We start from the raw sequence: 15380 nt of genomic DNA, 5'->3' as shown, positions 1-15380 counted from the left end.
TTCAAACTTAAGTTTGATTTTTTGCTTGTTCAGTTATTTACAGTTCTCACATTATCAACTCAGCAAAAATTAAGTAACTGGTGAAATCTCAATCTGTTAATGAAAAAAAAATGTTTAAAAACATTTCTCTTTGTACCTTCAGAAGAATACTGCTTTCTCTGTGTTAAAAGTTACACTGTTAAACCGGTCCTAAATATTTGCCAGTCTCCTAATTAGACGCCTCTTCAAGTTGATGCAAACTCTAGTCCCATTCTCTTGAAGCAGCTTTCACTTTCTGTTGAAGGCCAAGTAAGAAGACTCACATTCGGCACTGTGTGCTTTGCAGCTCCTGAACAAAACAGGCTATGCTGAAAACAAAAGCTCAGCTTTGCCTCTTACTCCACTGGCTCAAGTTAGTTCCAGCCAGATCCTTAATGTTACTTTATCTGCAAGGTTTTTTTAATGTGATCAATGCCAACTCTGTTGGGCAAATACAGGATGCATAGGGATTTAAAAAAAATCCAGCTGCCAACAAGAAAAAGTGCTTTGTAACCACAGTTTGGAATGGAAACAATTTTCTAAGATACAGATCAAACTGTGTTTATAGACTCAACTATTGGCAGCTTTTCATCAAGCTATTTCCTGTGTGCCTATTGCATAGAGGAATAATCTAAATGCTTAAACTAACATTTAAAACCATACAGAACATGAAGGAAATACTGTGTGAAGCAGCATGGAAAACACAATGATGTTGAACTTTCTTTTGTTTCCATAGCTAATACTCATGGGAGAAGGCAGTAAGTACTGCACACCAAATGCCAGTACTCCAGATCTTTGCAGGATTCGGTCCTTACTCTGGCCAGTACCTACTTTCTACTAATATTGTTTTAATTGCTAAAAGGAAATATCCAAGTAACAAAAATTTTCAAAAATGCCTCCTAAATTAGAGGAACTTGCTAAAAGTTACATACAGTTACTTTAAGTGAAGCAAGTTATTATTCCTTAGGAAAGTAATTCAGATAATCTAAGGCACGTGTAGACAGAAGGAATCTGTTTTCCCATTAAAATAGGTGGAAAATCTGCAGGTCTGAAGATAAGAATCAGGGTAGTTGTAGACTGGTTTGCTCAGTTTGAAATGGTTGCAAAAACTTTCTCTTGCAGAAAATCCCCAGAATTAAGCTGCTAGCTGTTTGAATCTGTTTGGTGTTTTTAAATGGGGCAAATTTCCTCTCCCAGAGTTCAAATGCACGTCCTTTGCTTCAGGCATCCAAGTGCTCCTGGCACAGCTAACCCCCTGATAGCATCAGTAAGGTCAGTGCAGTCAAGCTGTGGTGCCCATGCAGAATTTTAACGGAATTTTGTTGTCGGTGTTCTGCTCGGCTGGACTCCATTCCTTCTATCCAAGCCATGTCTCAGCTCCAGTAGAGTTGGGAGAGTAATTTAGGTTGGATGGGACCTCTGGAGACTCTCTGGTCAGCCCCAATACAGAGTGGGAGCTGCGTAAGTGAGCTTGGCCGGGGCCAGACAAGTTTCCAGTGTCTCCAGGACAGAATTCCCACAGCTTCTCTGGGAAACCTGTTTTGGCATCTGATTATGAGATGCACAACAACAACAAAAAAATCCCATAACATTTGTTTATACTTTTCTTCTTTAACTGTATTCTTACAGATCAGTTCTGGGAGGCATAGTAAAAGGCTTAGCTTTACATACCGATTCCAGCCTGGAAATCAAAGGGGTTTGTTGGGAATGAAAGCTTAACTATCTCAACAGGTAAGATCAGGTTAGAGGAGGTGGCTCTGGACTTTTCCTTTACTTGGGCCCATGGGTAATGAAGAAAATGTAATTGTGAATAATCTGCTGGAGATAAATGTGCACAGATTAATTGTGCGCAGCGAGTGTGCTGTCAAAAAAGCATTGATAGTTTTGGTTTTATGCATTTCTTGCATGCTACTTTACCCGAAATGCAGTTCAAAATCCAGTCCACAGATACTGCAATGCAGCTGCCAAAGGGAGCAGGATCTGACCCCCCAGCAGGGTCAGAGGCCAGAAGACCTCTTGGGACTTGCAGCTCCTCCTCTGCACAGCAGAGTATTGGGACCCTCCCAGCCACTGCCATCTCTTCTGGGATTTTTCCCAACCAAAGGAATTCTGGGATGGTTTTACATCTTGCTCTGAAACTTGTACACAGGTATTTCACAATATGTGTATTTAAAGGAATGCAAATTATTTCAAATGACAGGATGGCCAAATGGCATTTCAAGTTGTTGCACTGTTAACATATGATAACTATTGTGAGATTTATTTTAGATGAAGAGAAGTCATAACTACTCTGTAATGAGTTGTTTTTACAGTTTAGAAATACAGGTATTACTGGGTTACTACTGGTATCTTACATATAAAGATTCAAAATCTTAATCTAATTTTGTTCTTCAGGAAGACTTAATTTCAGATGAGCAAATTATTAAACCCCCTTCAAAATTTGGTAAGAGAGGAAATCTGTGAGTATGTGCAACATTCGTGTGCTGCAGTTGCTTTCTCTAGAACTGAACGAGCACTTTCTTTGGTCCAGTACTTGAGGCAGTGCTGTGCAGGATGCATGGAATGCCTGCCTGCTCCCAGCTACCTTCTGCAGGGAGGTGACAGCCAACCTACAACCAATGGGTAGGAGATGGCAATGGGTCCTCTGTTCTCACCCACAACAAGACAGATGCATTGCCTATGTTTGTAAGGTATGTCACATAAAAAGCTGCAAAATACAGTCCTGAAGCTGCTTATAATGAAATTAAATGCAGGAGATGTAGAGCCAGGTAGAAGTTAATGAACAAAACTGTCTCAGTACTTTATCTTGGTAAAAAAATCAATGTCATATAATCTCCTAAGTGTGGTTTTGAAGGGCTGTGCGTTTGCTAATGGAGCTAATGCAGGATGCGGCTGAGCAGCTCATACACCAAAACTGAATTTTTGCCCGCTTCAGCAGCCTCAGCGCATTATTCGCTCTGTCCTAATGCTGTTTGTCTTCCACCTGTGTGGCATTTTGGCTGGGATAGTAGGGGCTACTAACATCGAGGCCGACTCCATCCCGATTCGCTGGCATCACGCCGCTGAGGAGCTGCTGCTCTCCACACGTCAGGCCTGAGGGAACCGTGGAAAACCTGCCGGGAAGCGAGAGCTGCCACATGCACGGCCTGAGCCCAGCGGGAAGATATAAGTTTGCAGCCTACAGATTTGTTTCTTTGGGGGCGGTGTGTGGGGGGGGAAGAACATCAAGGGAAAAGAAGTACGTAAAACATGCTGTGACTACTTTGGTCTTTGTCAAGAAACGCTATGCATGGCTGCCGGAGGAGATGGTACTGGGGGCTGAAGTGAGGAGCAGGGTGCTGATGGGGAGTCCGTGCCGGAGCACAAGGGGTGCGCTGCCCCTGGGGCGGGCACAGCCCGTCCCTGGCCCCGCGCAGCGGCACCGCTTCCCTCAGGGGCCGGGACGACCCCCGCGCGGGGCGGGCGGGGCGGGCGGGCATGCGCAGTGCGGGCGCCCTCTCACCCCGCTCAGCTATGCCAAGTATGTGCGCGGCGGAGCCGGGGCCGGGCGCGCGGGGCCGCGGCGCCATGGGGCAGCGCGCGCCGGGGCTGCCGCCGGGGCCAGGGGGTGCCGCGGGCGGGCCGGGGGGCAGCGCCCGCTGAGGGCGGCGGGACGGCAGCGCCAGCGCCAGGCATGGCCGACCCGCTCCGCAGGACGCTCTCCAAGCTGCGGGGCAGGAGGTCCCAGCGAGGCGCGGCGGCGGGCGCCGGGCACCGCCACGGCGGGGTCTGCGCCCCGCAGGGTAAGTGTGTGCCTGGCGCGGCCGCGGGACTCTGCGTGCCCGGCTCCGGCTTCCGCCCGCGGCCGCTCCTCCACCTGCCGGGCGCGGGCGGTCGAGGAGCCCCGCGGGCGCCGGGATGCGCCGAGCCCGCTGCCCGGAGCGCGGGGGCCGGGCTGGAACTCGGGTGTCGAGTCGGCACCGTGCCGTCGGTGCCTGCGCTTCTGCCGGGGAGTGGAAATTCCTCGTTAAAGCGAGAGATTCTGGAGTTTAGACCAGCGCTGCGTGCGCGTCGCAGCTCGTTCTCGTGTCCTACAGCTGCTTGTCACTGCTTGGCTGCTGTTTGCTCCTGGGGTTGGTTGGTTTGTTCAGTTTTTAAAGATGCGCTGGAAATCTTACAGACCGGTTTTCAGTTTTGCCGTTGTTCCATTTGAATACATAGTAGTTATATTTTACTCTTTTGCTAGGAAACTTGGTGAAAGAGAACGTGTTTTAAGTATCAGCCAGGAGAACTGTGGATTGTTTGATCCATATATGGAGAGGCTGGAAAAAGCTGTTCTCCGCTTCCATAGTCTGCAGAGCAGGGCATGGTATCGCGGTGAGGTGTATTCTGTGCCCACGGAGTCGGCAGAATGTCAGTTTTGACCTCAGTTGAGCTGAAACATTGAATCTTTGGTTTCTGAGCATTCAGGTGTTGTTACTGTCATGGCTTACCTTGAAATACTGATTTATTTAGGTTTTTGTAGATAGAGTGGAATGTGAAGGGAACACTTGACTTTTTTTTTTTTTCATCTTAAACACTCTATTGAAGCCTTTTGAGAAGGAACCATTGCCATATTCTGTATTTGTGTGGAGGCTTGGTCTTAACTATATCAAATATAATATTAAATATGTATATTAAAATACTCATAGTTAGTAGGTAGCATTCTTCTGAATGAAACATTGCTCTAGAACAAAAACTATGTGCCTGACCAGTATGTCTCTCAAAACTTTGTGTTTATGTAAAGTCAGCTTGTTCCTATAACAGCTCACAACATTGAAAACTTGCTCTGTGATATCAAACCACTGGTTGTGCAGATACTTGCAAATGAAGCAGTGTGTTACTAAAATAAACACAGGCATAAGGGCTTTCAGGATCAGGGCCAAGTTCAAATAAAGGGGAAGCAGTGCTTGCAAATATTGTTAGCAAAAGCAGAAACTGCAGTTGGGAGATGTACGTTTAAGTGTATCATTTGGATGAATTTCAGTGGGCGTTTACAATCAGTGACCTCTGGCAGCATGTTGGCTAATTCAGAGATGGGGTCGACTTGAGACATGTGGTAGGTGGCGTGTCTCTGCAAGCAGCAGCACTGCTGGAGTGGGCTGAGATTCGTGGTTGTTGATGTTTCTGCAGTAAGCTCTTGCAGATGGCTTGTTATCAAGATACCCGGATGGATGTTGAAAATAAAGTTGAGTTTGCTGCTTCTGGGACTGAAGAGCAGCCTGAGGCTGATGCCAGATGTGTCACTTGTGTGTACTTTTAGGCACACTGCACTTCTTAGGAGCTCACTGTTTTGGGAATTGTGGGCTGTCTCAACCAGTGCGGAAGGGCCTACATTTCTACAGCAAAGCAGGAAGCAGCAGATATTTTTGTTTGTAGAAATACAGCTCTCGGATGCTCCATCTCTTTGTCACCAGATCAGGGACCACTCCTTGGACGAAAGCAAGGACTTTGGGTTATTTGTCACTGTCAGGAGGATGCCTGCCTGAGAAGTCCTCAATCCAAACAGACTTTTTGGAAACATAGGAATAGCCCTATGCCCGATGCAGATTAGTTTCCTATCCTTTTGGTTAGTTTTTATTGAAATAGTAGTGAAAGTGTGTAAGGGGGAGCTTTTACAATGGTATGCTTACATTTCCAGGCTGTGGGTGGGGGAAGGAATATGCTTGCTGGCAAATCACTGAAACTTTGACAGAGATCTGTGTTCATGTCTTCCTCAGATTCTGTTAACTGACCAATTTAGGCCCCAGTGTAGCAAAACACTTCGGTGGAGGTGTGCACAGACTTCAAAATGGTCATGGTTAATTTTGTTACTTCTTTGAAACAAGTTAATTCTTCAAATCACAAACAGTGATTATGTTGCATTTTAGCTAAACAAGCAAACCTTACTCTTTTGAGAAATCGCCAAATGATGAATCTTTCATCAAATAAAATGGTGGTGTTTCAGATCTTATAAAGGATCTCTTCTGCCATTAAAATACTAACCTAGAAAGAGTGTCAAAGGGAAAGTGTTCAAATGACAGTCTTTCATGTCTTCCTCTAAATCAGTGAACTTGGTTGGATTTACAGAGCTGCTCCTTGAGTCCTCCGGAGAGGTGTCCATGTTTTAGCAGCATCCATTATTGGTGTGTAAATAATTCTTTGCTTGGAGTAATGTTCAAGCAGTAAAAAATAGCTGGAATTTCCAAGTGCAAAGGGCTTCACATGAAAAGAAATTGTCTGTTTTATGAGAGCCCAGTTATCTCCATTCAGCCTTAGTGGCTGAGGATACCCTGTCTTGGTTGTCCTCCTGTTTTTAATTTGGATGTATTTGCAGCTTTCCTTCCAGTCCTAGTGCAGTGTTCCCAGCTCCCTGGCTGGGACGTGCGGCTGTGGTGCCCTGCAGCCTGCCAGGGGTATGACGCTGCTGCTGAGCGTAGCTCTGATGTGCTCTGACAGGGGGCTCAAGTGTGAGGGGCTCTTTCAATGCACAATTAAATGTTTAGAAGAAACTATGTCAAGTTTTTGGGAGCAGTCAGTGGAATTTGTTTAATAGTTTTATGAAATTTTGGTTGTGTAAAAACTTTTCTAAATTTCTTCTTTCTCCTTCCTTCTTTTCACGACAGTGTGTTTTGTTTTATTTCCCCCCAAATCAGGGGATACTTCTATCTTAATTGTCGGATAAAGCTGGTAAGGACAGCCCTTTCTGAAGGTTTTTGTGCAAGAGATATCTTTGCCTTTATTTATATAGAAATCTAGAAGTGAATCTGTGTGGGGTTTTTGTAGACATTTAAGCAGTACGTTACACCAAAGGTAGGGATTATTTCTTTGTTGGTGTAACTAAACTGGAGAAATACTGTGTAGTACCTTTTCAAACCAATTGTACCTGAACTTGGCCGAAAAAAGCAGCCATTTCTGTGGAAGTATGCGTGACCTTTCAGCAGAGCTATCTCACTGCCATTTATCTAAATTACATGGTGTTAAAAACACAGCCAAACAAGCCTGGCTCTTTATTAGTTATGTGCACATTCTGCGTTGACAGGCTGAAATCTAATTTTATGATCATATCAACTTATCTTTTGTCCTTTCGGATGAGGTCTAATGCAAGTGTTATATGACAGCAAATGTATTTGTCAGAAGCAAAACGATATTCTAAACATTTGTCTTTCCCTCTCTTTTTGTCTGTCTTTCTGGGAACAGATTTAATAGAAAATGTTTACATAGCCTCGAGAAGCAGGAAGGAGCCCAAGTGCCCCCAGGCCAGCGAGGTCCCGGAGCACAGGCCACAGGTGAACAGCATTACCGTTTCTAAGAAACGTAGCTGGCTGCAGCAGAGCACACACCGGCGGCCTCCCCCTCCTCTGGAAGAAGAAAATGCCTGTAAGGAGGTGCATGGGGCTGTTATCCCGGTACCCAAATCCCCCATCCCACTGCCTGAACCTGCAGTGCCATGGGCTCCTTCCACGTCACGGGTGGGGCGGGAGCGCCCCGTGCGAGGCTGTGCCGTGCCAAGCACCGCGAGCCCCGCCACGACGAGGAGCACTGCCTTGGACTTGGGTGAGGACAATGACGCGGATGATGAGGGAGAAATATGGTACAACCCCATCCCTGAAGATGATGAGCCCAACTCGCCGGGGGTCCACCTTTCTGCTGCAAATAGCCTTGTTGCTGTGGGCTCTCCATCAGTTTGGTACAAACCCCACCCTGGAGGTGACTCTGGGATGGCCACGAGTCCCCATGAGGGTCCCACACGCTCCATGGAGAGCATGGGGAACAACTGGACAGTGCAGCCTGGTGAAGGGAGTCAGGCCGATGCCGCACATCCCGGGGACCATGTGCAGCAGCACCGGCAAAAGTTTGCCTGCAAGGCTCCCAGTATGCCAGCAGCAGAGGACAATCCTGCCTTTAAGTGCCCTTCAACAGGTAAGAGTGTTAGGAACATAAGTGTTATGACCTCTGTTGTCTTTTAGAAGAATAATAAACCCTTGTTATGTCTCTTCTCTTTCTCTTCCTTTTACATTATCAAGCCAATTTCTGGTGGAAATGCATGTCAGGTTCATTGAAAATGACTCAGGTTGTGAGGCTGATACCTGTGAAGTGTGGAGCTGCATGGTTGTTTTTCAGTCAGTTTGTTCATGGCATGTCCAGGTGTGGTTGGCCTCTGTACTCTTTGGCCCCCACCTCACTGAAGACAAAGGTTTTACAAAGCGAGCTTGATGAAGCCTGGTAATGTGAGGACACACTGGGTTTCCTTTGTCAGCTGGTGTCCAGCCCTGGCCTCGGATTCCAGCCTCAAAGCTACTTAATGTCTGCACAAGTTTCTTTACCTTGCTGTCTGGGACTTTTTAATAAAGACTTTTTGGAAGACCATATAAATGCTATTCATCACATCGCTTTCTGTAATTACTGTCTTGTTGACTGTCTCAGGCTAATCTAATAGACTGGAGGAGAGTGGTTTTCACTTTCAGAAGCCAGCCTCTTTGTTCCTGGTTATCTTTGGCTGAGTGTTTGATAGTCTCATTTCCATAATTCCATTAGTGTGTGAATTCAGCATCTTATTAAAGATTTTTCCCAGTCTGTTAAAAAACCTCAAACAAATATAAAACCACACCAAACAAAAGTAGGCAGAAAAAATCCTCCCAGCCCTTTCCAAAAAGGTATTATTTTTAATTACTTACGTGCCTTATATTATCTTGACCTTAACTCTAGTATCCTGTTCAAAGTTAAAAACAGCTTAAAGTTCAGGATACAGGGAATTCCAGGTCCCCCTCTTTGGAGAAAGTTCACACCTTCTTAGCACTGACATTTAGGAGCCTGTATATCTGCTTGGCTCATCGATCCTTAGTGAGGGCCTGAAACATTGGCGTGGAAGCCCAGGTGTGCATCGCCCTCTGGAGGAGCCCTGCATTTGAGTTGTCTCCATCCAGCCTTGCCATCCTGGCAGCCTCTGGCCCTGTGTCCCTGTGTGTCAGGAGCTGCTGTGACTGGATTCCCAGTGCAGAGATTACTTCTGGGAACAGGGTTTGTTTTAAAAGGCACCAGAGCAACCACTGTAAACAGAGCAATCAAAAAACACTTGGTCTTTTGGGGGCTCACATTTTGTTCTTTTTGTGGAAATGCTGCAGATATAAGCATATTTGTAGTTGCAAAGTGTGTTAAAGTTCTTGGGGATTTTTTTAGAAATAGCTCACTTCGTAAGCTGCATAAAATACTTAGACCTGTTTTATTTGCTTGCCAGACGTGAAATATCATGTTCTTTGGTAGATTTTTGTCTTTGTTGGGGGCTCTAGATGCTTTGTAGAAGTCAGTAAACATGGTTATTTAGGGAAGCCATGTGTGTCCTACAAACTGTTTGCGTCCCATTTAGGTGGTTACTCTCAATACATGGATGACTATTTCTTTTTTTTAAGAAATAAATCTCTTTCTGTGAGAAGAAAAATGCCAAAGTTGTTTTCATACTGGAGAAACATTTATTTCTGAAAGCAAAGTTGCCTATTTCAAATGTCTCATGAAACCAGGAGAGAAGTTATGAATTTCACCTGATTTGTTTATTATGCATTGAGTTAATTAAGGTACTTCAAATGCAGCTCTCCTTTTACATGTATTGGATAGTGATCACATTGAATAGATTAATTGATGATGAAGTAGATCCCTGCTGCTCACTAATTGGCTTTATTATGGAGAAGGGGCTTAGTTCTTCTTTTTAATCCGGTTAAGGTATCTACAGTTATCTTCAGTCAAATTTAAAATGACAGCTCATCCATACAAAATTACTGCATGAAGGGCAACATGGCCAATTTAACTTTATTTGTGTTAGGACCTTGTTTGAATTATACAACTGGTATGAAATAGATGTCTGTATTCATAGAGAGCTGGATACATTAAGCAGTAACTCCTGACAAATAAGCAATTACTGCTTCAGGGAGAAGTCTGTTTACCATTCTTATCGGTAGGATTTTATATATGTCAATATTGGTTAGCATTAGAGCCTAAATATTAGATTTTGGAAAGTAGAGACAGAAAAAAGTGGGGCAGTACAAAACCCAGCAAAATACATGTATTTGTTCATTGTATTGTTTGCTGTTTTCTTTGGACAATGGAATCATTTTTACCTTTAAAACCTTAAACATTGCTACCTTATTTGGATTTCCAATTTTGTAGAGAGAAAATGGTAATGGATTTTTTTCTCTTTTTTTTGTTATTTTTTAAGACTTTTTCTTAGAAAGAAGATTAAGAAAAAGTAAATTAAAAAATTCAGTTATCGGGAGTCTTTTCAAACAGAGCAGCAAATAGGTAGTTCCTGTACATGGTTGTAGAGGTGCTAACTTGTCCCACAGTCTTAATTTACACTGCTAGTTACTAGTGTTAATCTGGCTACTTTCTACAGAAAATGCCATTTATGTTAACAGGATTTGTCAGGTAATTCCTTAGTGAATAATTTTGGCTTTGTTGGCTTTTAAAAAGAAACTGATTAGAAATAAGTTGCCCTTACAGCAGAGCTTGGGAAAATAATTCTTATATTTTGTTTATAACACCCAAAGGTAAGAGTAAGAAGGTAACTTAGTTCCAAATTAGTAATGTAGAAACATAGTGCCAGCTTGTGCTCTTGGGTCTGTGGGAGACCACTTTAAGTGCAAAGGACCCTGGAGGCTGTTTTTAATTATGTGTCTCCCTTCGCAGGCAAATGGTTATGATTGGAAAATAGGAATATTTTTGTTATAAATGCAATATGAGAATTTCTATATCTAGGGCTTTTGCATTGTAAAATGCTAAAGTAAATTTTCTTTACAACTCTTTAGGATTTAACTCTAACTGTATGTTTTTATAGTTATATCACCTGCAAATTGCTGAAGAAAAACACCCCTTTGTAATGTTGTCTTCTGTGATAGATTTACATTGTGGAGCTCTGAATAGTGCCTTCTGAAGAATTTGTAATATTTTTGCTTTTGGGGAGGATTACTGTTGGGATTAGCGTCCACCTAATCAATGGAATCATCTCATGTGTGTATCTCAGAGACATCCTGGTAGGACTTGTGTGTTGTAGGTTACCAGGATCTGGACTGTGCTTTTGCTACTGAAAATGTGCTTGTGTAGCAGTCTAGATGGAAAATCCTGGTAAGGATCTCTGTCAACAATTTTTTTTACGATGTTACAGCAAGTGAAGATTTATACCATGTTCCCACTTAGCCCTGATACGTGCCAACTGAAGCTTGACTTAAATAGTATTAAAACTACAGCGTTCTTTCTCCACTTAGACTGTGACCACTATCCTGATTTCCAAGTACATCTTTTGGGGCCAATGCAGGCAAATATTTTGCATGCTTACATGTTGCAAGCAAGCTTCCAGCAATATGTGTAGAGTATACTGGGCAGCAAATACTATCTACAAGTTTCCTTCCATGTATTGCAAACACTTAATTTTTTTCCAGATGAAAGATGCTTTGTGATTTAACTGTTTTGCGAATACAAGGAGCTTTGGTCTCATGAGGCAGAAAAGCATTTATGTCAAATATTTGCATGGTGTTTGAGATATCAAAATGGTTAGGTGTGTGGCAGAAAGGTCCCTCTGCTCCCTCTTTCTCCTACAGAGATGAAGCCAGATTTTCGGTGGGTTTTTTGGGAGTTTGTGCACGTGCTTTTGAAGGTCAAGGGCTTATTCATGCATTTGTCTTTGATCCATGGGCCGACAATACTATAAGGACCTGCTAGTGAAAGAGGCAAAAGAATGTAGCAACTGTGGAGTGGAAATGGTTAAATTAAAATAGTTACTGCCTTTTTCAGTTTCTGATTTTTCTTGGGTAACTGTTTTTATCCTCTGACAGGGGAAGTAGGGGCAAAGCTGCTTTTCATGCCATGAAAGGCACAGTGAGGAGAGGAAACCTTTGTGAGAGCAGCCCGAACAAACAGTGCTTGGCATCAGCTGCGGTGCTGCCGCGAGTGTCTTGGTGTGGCTCCAGCATCGGAGTAGAGCCAACTGTGGCTTATGAGCATCGCAGGATCCTTAATGTTTAAAATATCTGCAACAAACTCATGCTTCTGTGTAGATACTGAACTCTTTTAAGTCTGGTCAGGGATCTAAAGTGTTTGTTCCCCTCTGTACTGATGTACCCCTGTGAAGGATGCTCCTAGGATCGCCCCTGTGATGGAGAGCAGGCCGTGGTCAGGCCCTTGGAGTGCATGATAGGCTGTAATCACTTCCTATTTTAATTAATGCACTATATAAAGCAATTTATTTTATATCTTTTGCTCCCATAAAAGTGATCCTGGGGTTGATGGGTTCATCACAGCCTAATTAATGTTAATGTGCATAGTATTTGAAGAAAACAAACTATCTTTACAGAGTTCATAGAGATTTTATGTTTTATCTTTTTAATAATTTCTCCATTCCTTGACTCTAAAGCATTATGTGAGATAGAACTCAGGGACTGCATTGGTCAAATTATTTAATTTATGTAGGGGTAAAACTTTTTTTTACAGGTTAAAAACAGAGATTCTTCCATTCATATATAAGTAATTAGGATGTAACATAGAAATAATTGTTTTCTATCTCAGTTTTTAAAGTTATTTTTAGTTTTTTTTAATTTTCTTTTGCCCAGTTGCTGAAGTAGATATAGGTGATGCTTTCCTTGTATCTTAATTGAAGTTCCTTGAATTTGATATAGCATGAATTCTTCTCTCAATGCTATTTACAGTTCTGCTCTGAAATTTTATAATCAGAACAGGTCTAGAAATATACCTACACCTGAGGAAGTTAACAGCCTTTGACATAAATAGAGCTGTCTGTTTGTGTCAGTTGAGGATCCAGATCAATTTCTTGTGGAATCTACCACAGAAAAACAGTAGCCCTTTTTCACTCAACCATTATTTGCCATGAGAACAATTTTGAGATGTTTGGGCTTTTCTGTTTAGATTTGCCGCTTTTTTACTTTTAATATATTTTCCCACTTAATCTTTAGATTGATTTTAGAAAAAAATAATAAAAAAACATGAAAAGTGTAGGCAGAAGAGACACTTTAGTTTTGAAAGTTATAACCACCTAGTGTTAACTGTATTTTTTTTTCACTTTTCAAAATGAAATGGCTTTGATCTTCAATGCTAATGCCATTATTCTAGAGATGCTTTCAGTGTTAGATGTAGTGTACTTCTAATGTCTGGAGAATGGTAGGAAAAATTAAACTACCACTCGTGTTTATTTTGGTGGGAAGTCAGCATTTCCATTAGTTATGAGAGTGGCTGTTTAATACTTCAGTAGCTTGCTGTAATAAACAACTGATAGCTTTTTGACTTATTTATTCACCTCAACCTATTGTCCCAAAAATAAATTACATGTTTTTTGAGGACCATTAAAATGACTCAGAAACCCCACTTTAAGCAATGAGGAATGTGACATGTATAATAGGGTAGTCAAATGTGCCTGTAAAACAGCATGTGTTGCTGGCAGTTGGTGTGACAGTGATATATGTGCCCAAGCACATGTAAACAGCATTAAACAGAGTCAGACAAGCATTTTTACTGTGCTAAATCACTGCACATGTCTGGCAGGGGCTGTGTTGTAAGTTCTTAAGAGAGTCTGATCCTCTCTTCCCTTGGGGCAGTGTTGTGTAGGGGTACGGTCTGTCAGTGCCAGCCTGCTTGGCTGAAGGGACAGTAGTGATTGTCCTGTGGACACTGAGATGGATGGGGTGGGAGAAGGGGGCCTGGATTTGTGAAGCCCTGTGGGCTCTTCATGTCTCTCCAGTCACGGAAAGGCTTTGCTTTCACACAGCCATAGCTCTGGGTAAAGTGAAAGGTGGCTTTAATGCTCAAGCTGAACACATAGCTGATGGAAGCAGTTGCTTAGGGTGTCAAGTAATTTTAACTCAGATTATGTTGTCCTCCAAAAGCTTCCCCCCTCCCCCCCGTTACTCATACTGCTAAACCATCCAGAAGGCATAAGGTAAATGCAGTAGACAGTATCTGATAGAACAGCCCAGGTTGGAGAGGGCATGAGACGATCATCCAACCTACTCTTCAGTGGTTGGGGGAGCCTAGATGAGACTACCTAGCAGCCTATGCAGTTGCATCTTGAAAATCTGCAGTGGTGGGGACTCTACCACATCCTTGGCAAGGTTGTTCCAGGAATTGAGTGTTCGCACTGTAAAAGATAAATTATATACACACATACAGATAGTCGGCTGCATATATAAAACTGGTCCCACACTGCCCTGGTGCAACAGGTGCCTCTTATGTTTCATCTCCTCCTACCACCCTTTTGTAGGGATATTTTTATTGTCTAACTGCTGAGATGGGATGTACAGTGGCAGAGCAAGTGGGGACAGGGACAGTGGGAAGCCTGTTTGCAGCACAGTCTTGTAACCTGGTCAAGGAAAGAGGTACAGCTCAGTTCCTCTGTCACCCTTGTGAGAAAGCTGTGTCAGATGGGTAGGCTGTGAAGTGAACTGTTACTGGACTGTGCTACAACTCCTTCTGCAGCTTGTTCAGAGTTGTCATGTACACTCTCTTAAAATTGCATGCATACCTCAGCACATTGCTGGCTTTAGTGGAACAACATGTGGCTCAGTGCTGATGGGAATACCATCCTGCATAATACTCGACTGTTAAGTTTCTTCCAGCCACATATTTCACTTTAACTATTTGGTGCTGAACGCAGCAGAAGTTGAACACATAAAAGTTGTAGTGTTAGATTGACTCTTTGGTTTTAATGAGCTGGGGGGAAGTTTAATTTGCTGGCCTGTGTTTCCAAGCCTGTGCCAGAGGCTTTTGACAGAAAGGGAAGATTAATGTTAGAGGCTACAGTGTGGCACCGATTGCTGCAGAGCACTCCAGGCCAACCCACCAGTGGGACTGTGCAGTGATTTTCAGTACAAGGGAGGGCTTTGTGCACTTTTATCAAACACCACATTTCTAACTTGCTGCTTGCCAGAAAAGCACAGCAGGCGTGCTAGAAATAGCCCTTCCCCTGCAAGGGAACTACTTCCATGAGATGAAGGACTAAGTGAATTTTCCTCTGTTCCTCTGGAAAACAGATTCTATGCATTATTCTTCATAACTGTAACTTTCTTTTATAAAGATACACTTTTAAGCAACTATCTGCAAAAGTTATTTAAACTGACCCATTCTGTTGGAGCTAGAGCTAGTTTCCCTTTCCCTGGCTAGCAAGGGGGAATGATGGATGAATAAAGGTGTTTGAGTCTCTCTGAGCTGCCTGTGCTGATTGAATCACACAGGATCAGTGTGCTGAGGGGCTCTATAGCACCTCAGCCTGCACAGGCAAGTCCTGTTGGGAGCTGCTAAGGTTTGAAAAGTGATGAGGGAGTGGGGTGCCTGTTGCTAGCAAGAGCCACTCTCGGTTTCTCGAGGGATAG

General features: G+C 43.2%; 1 protein-coding gene across 1 annotated transcript in view; it reads left to right on the top strand.

Moving 5' to 3' along the window:
- Window positions 1–3691: 3691 nt before the first annotated feature.
- SYDE2 (synapse defective Rho GTPase homolog 2) overlaps window positions 3692–15380 on the top strand; it is a 28803-nt gene continuing 17114 nt past the window's right edge. The window contains exons 1-2 of the mRNA XM_017805304.1: window positions 3692–3800; window positions 7216–7938. Of these exons, the coding sequence (XP_017660793.1) occupies window positions 3692–3800; window positions 7216–7938 (832 nt within the window). The remainder of the gene's footprint in view (window positions 3801–7215; window positions 7939–15380) is intronic.

This window comes from Lepidothrix coronata, unplaced genomic scaffold (assembly GCF_001604755.1).
Source record: "Lepidothrix coronata isolate B3197 unplaced genomic scaffold, Lepidothrix_coronata-1.0 Scaffold12, whole genome shotgun sequence".
NCBI lineage: Eukaryota > Metazoa > Chordata > Aves > Passeriformes > Pipridae > Lepidothrix > Lepidothrix coronata.
The sequence above is the reverse complement of the archived record's forward strand: the minus strand, read 5'-3'. Positions and strand labels throughout refer to the sequence as shown.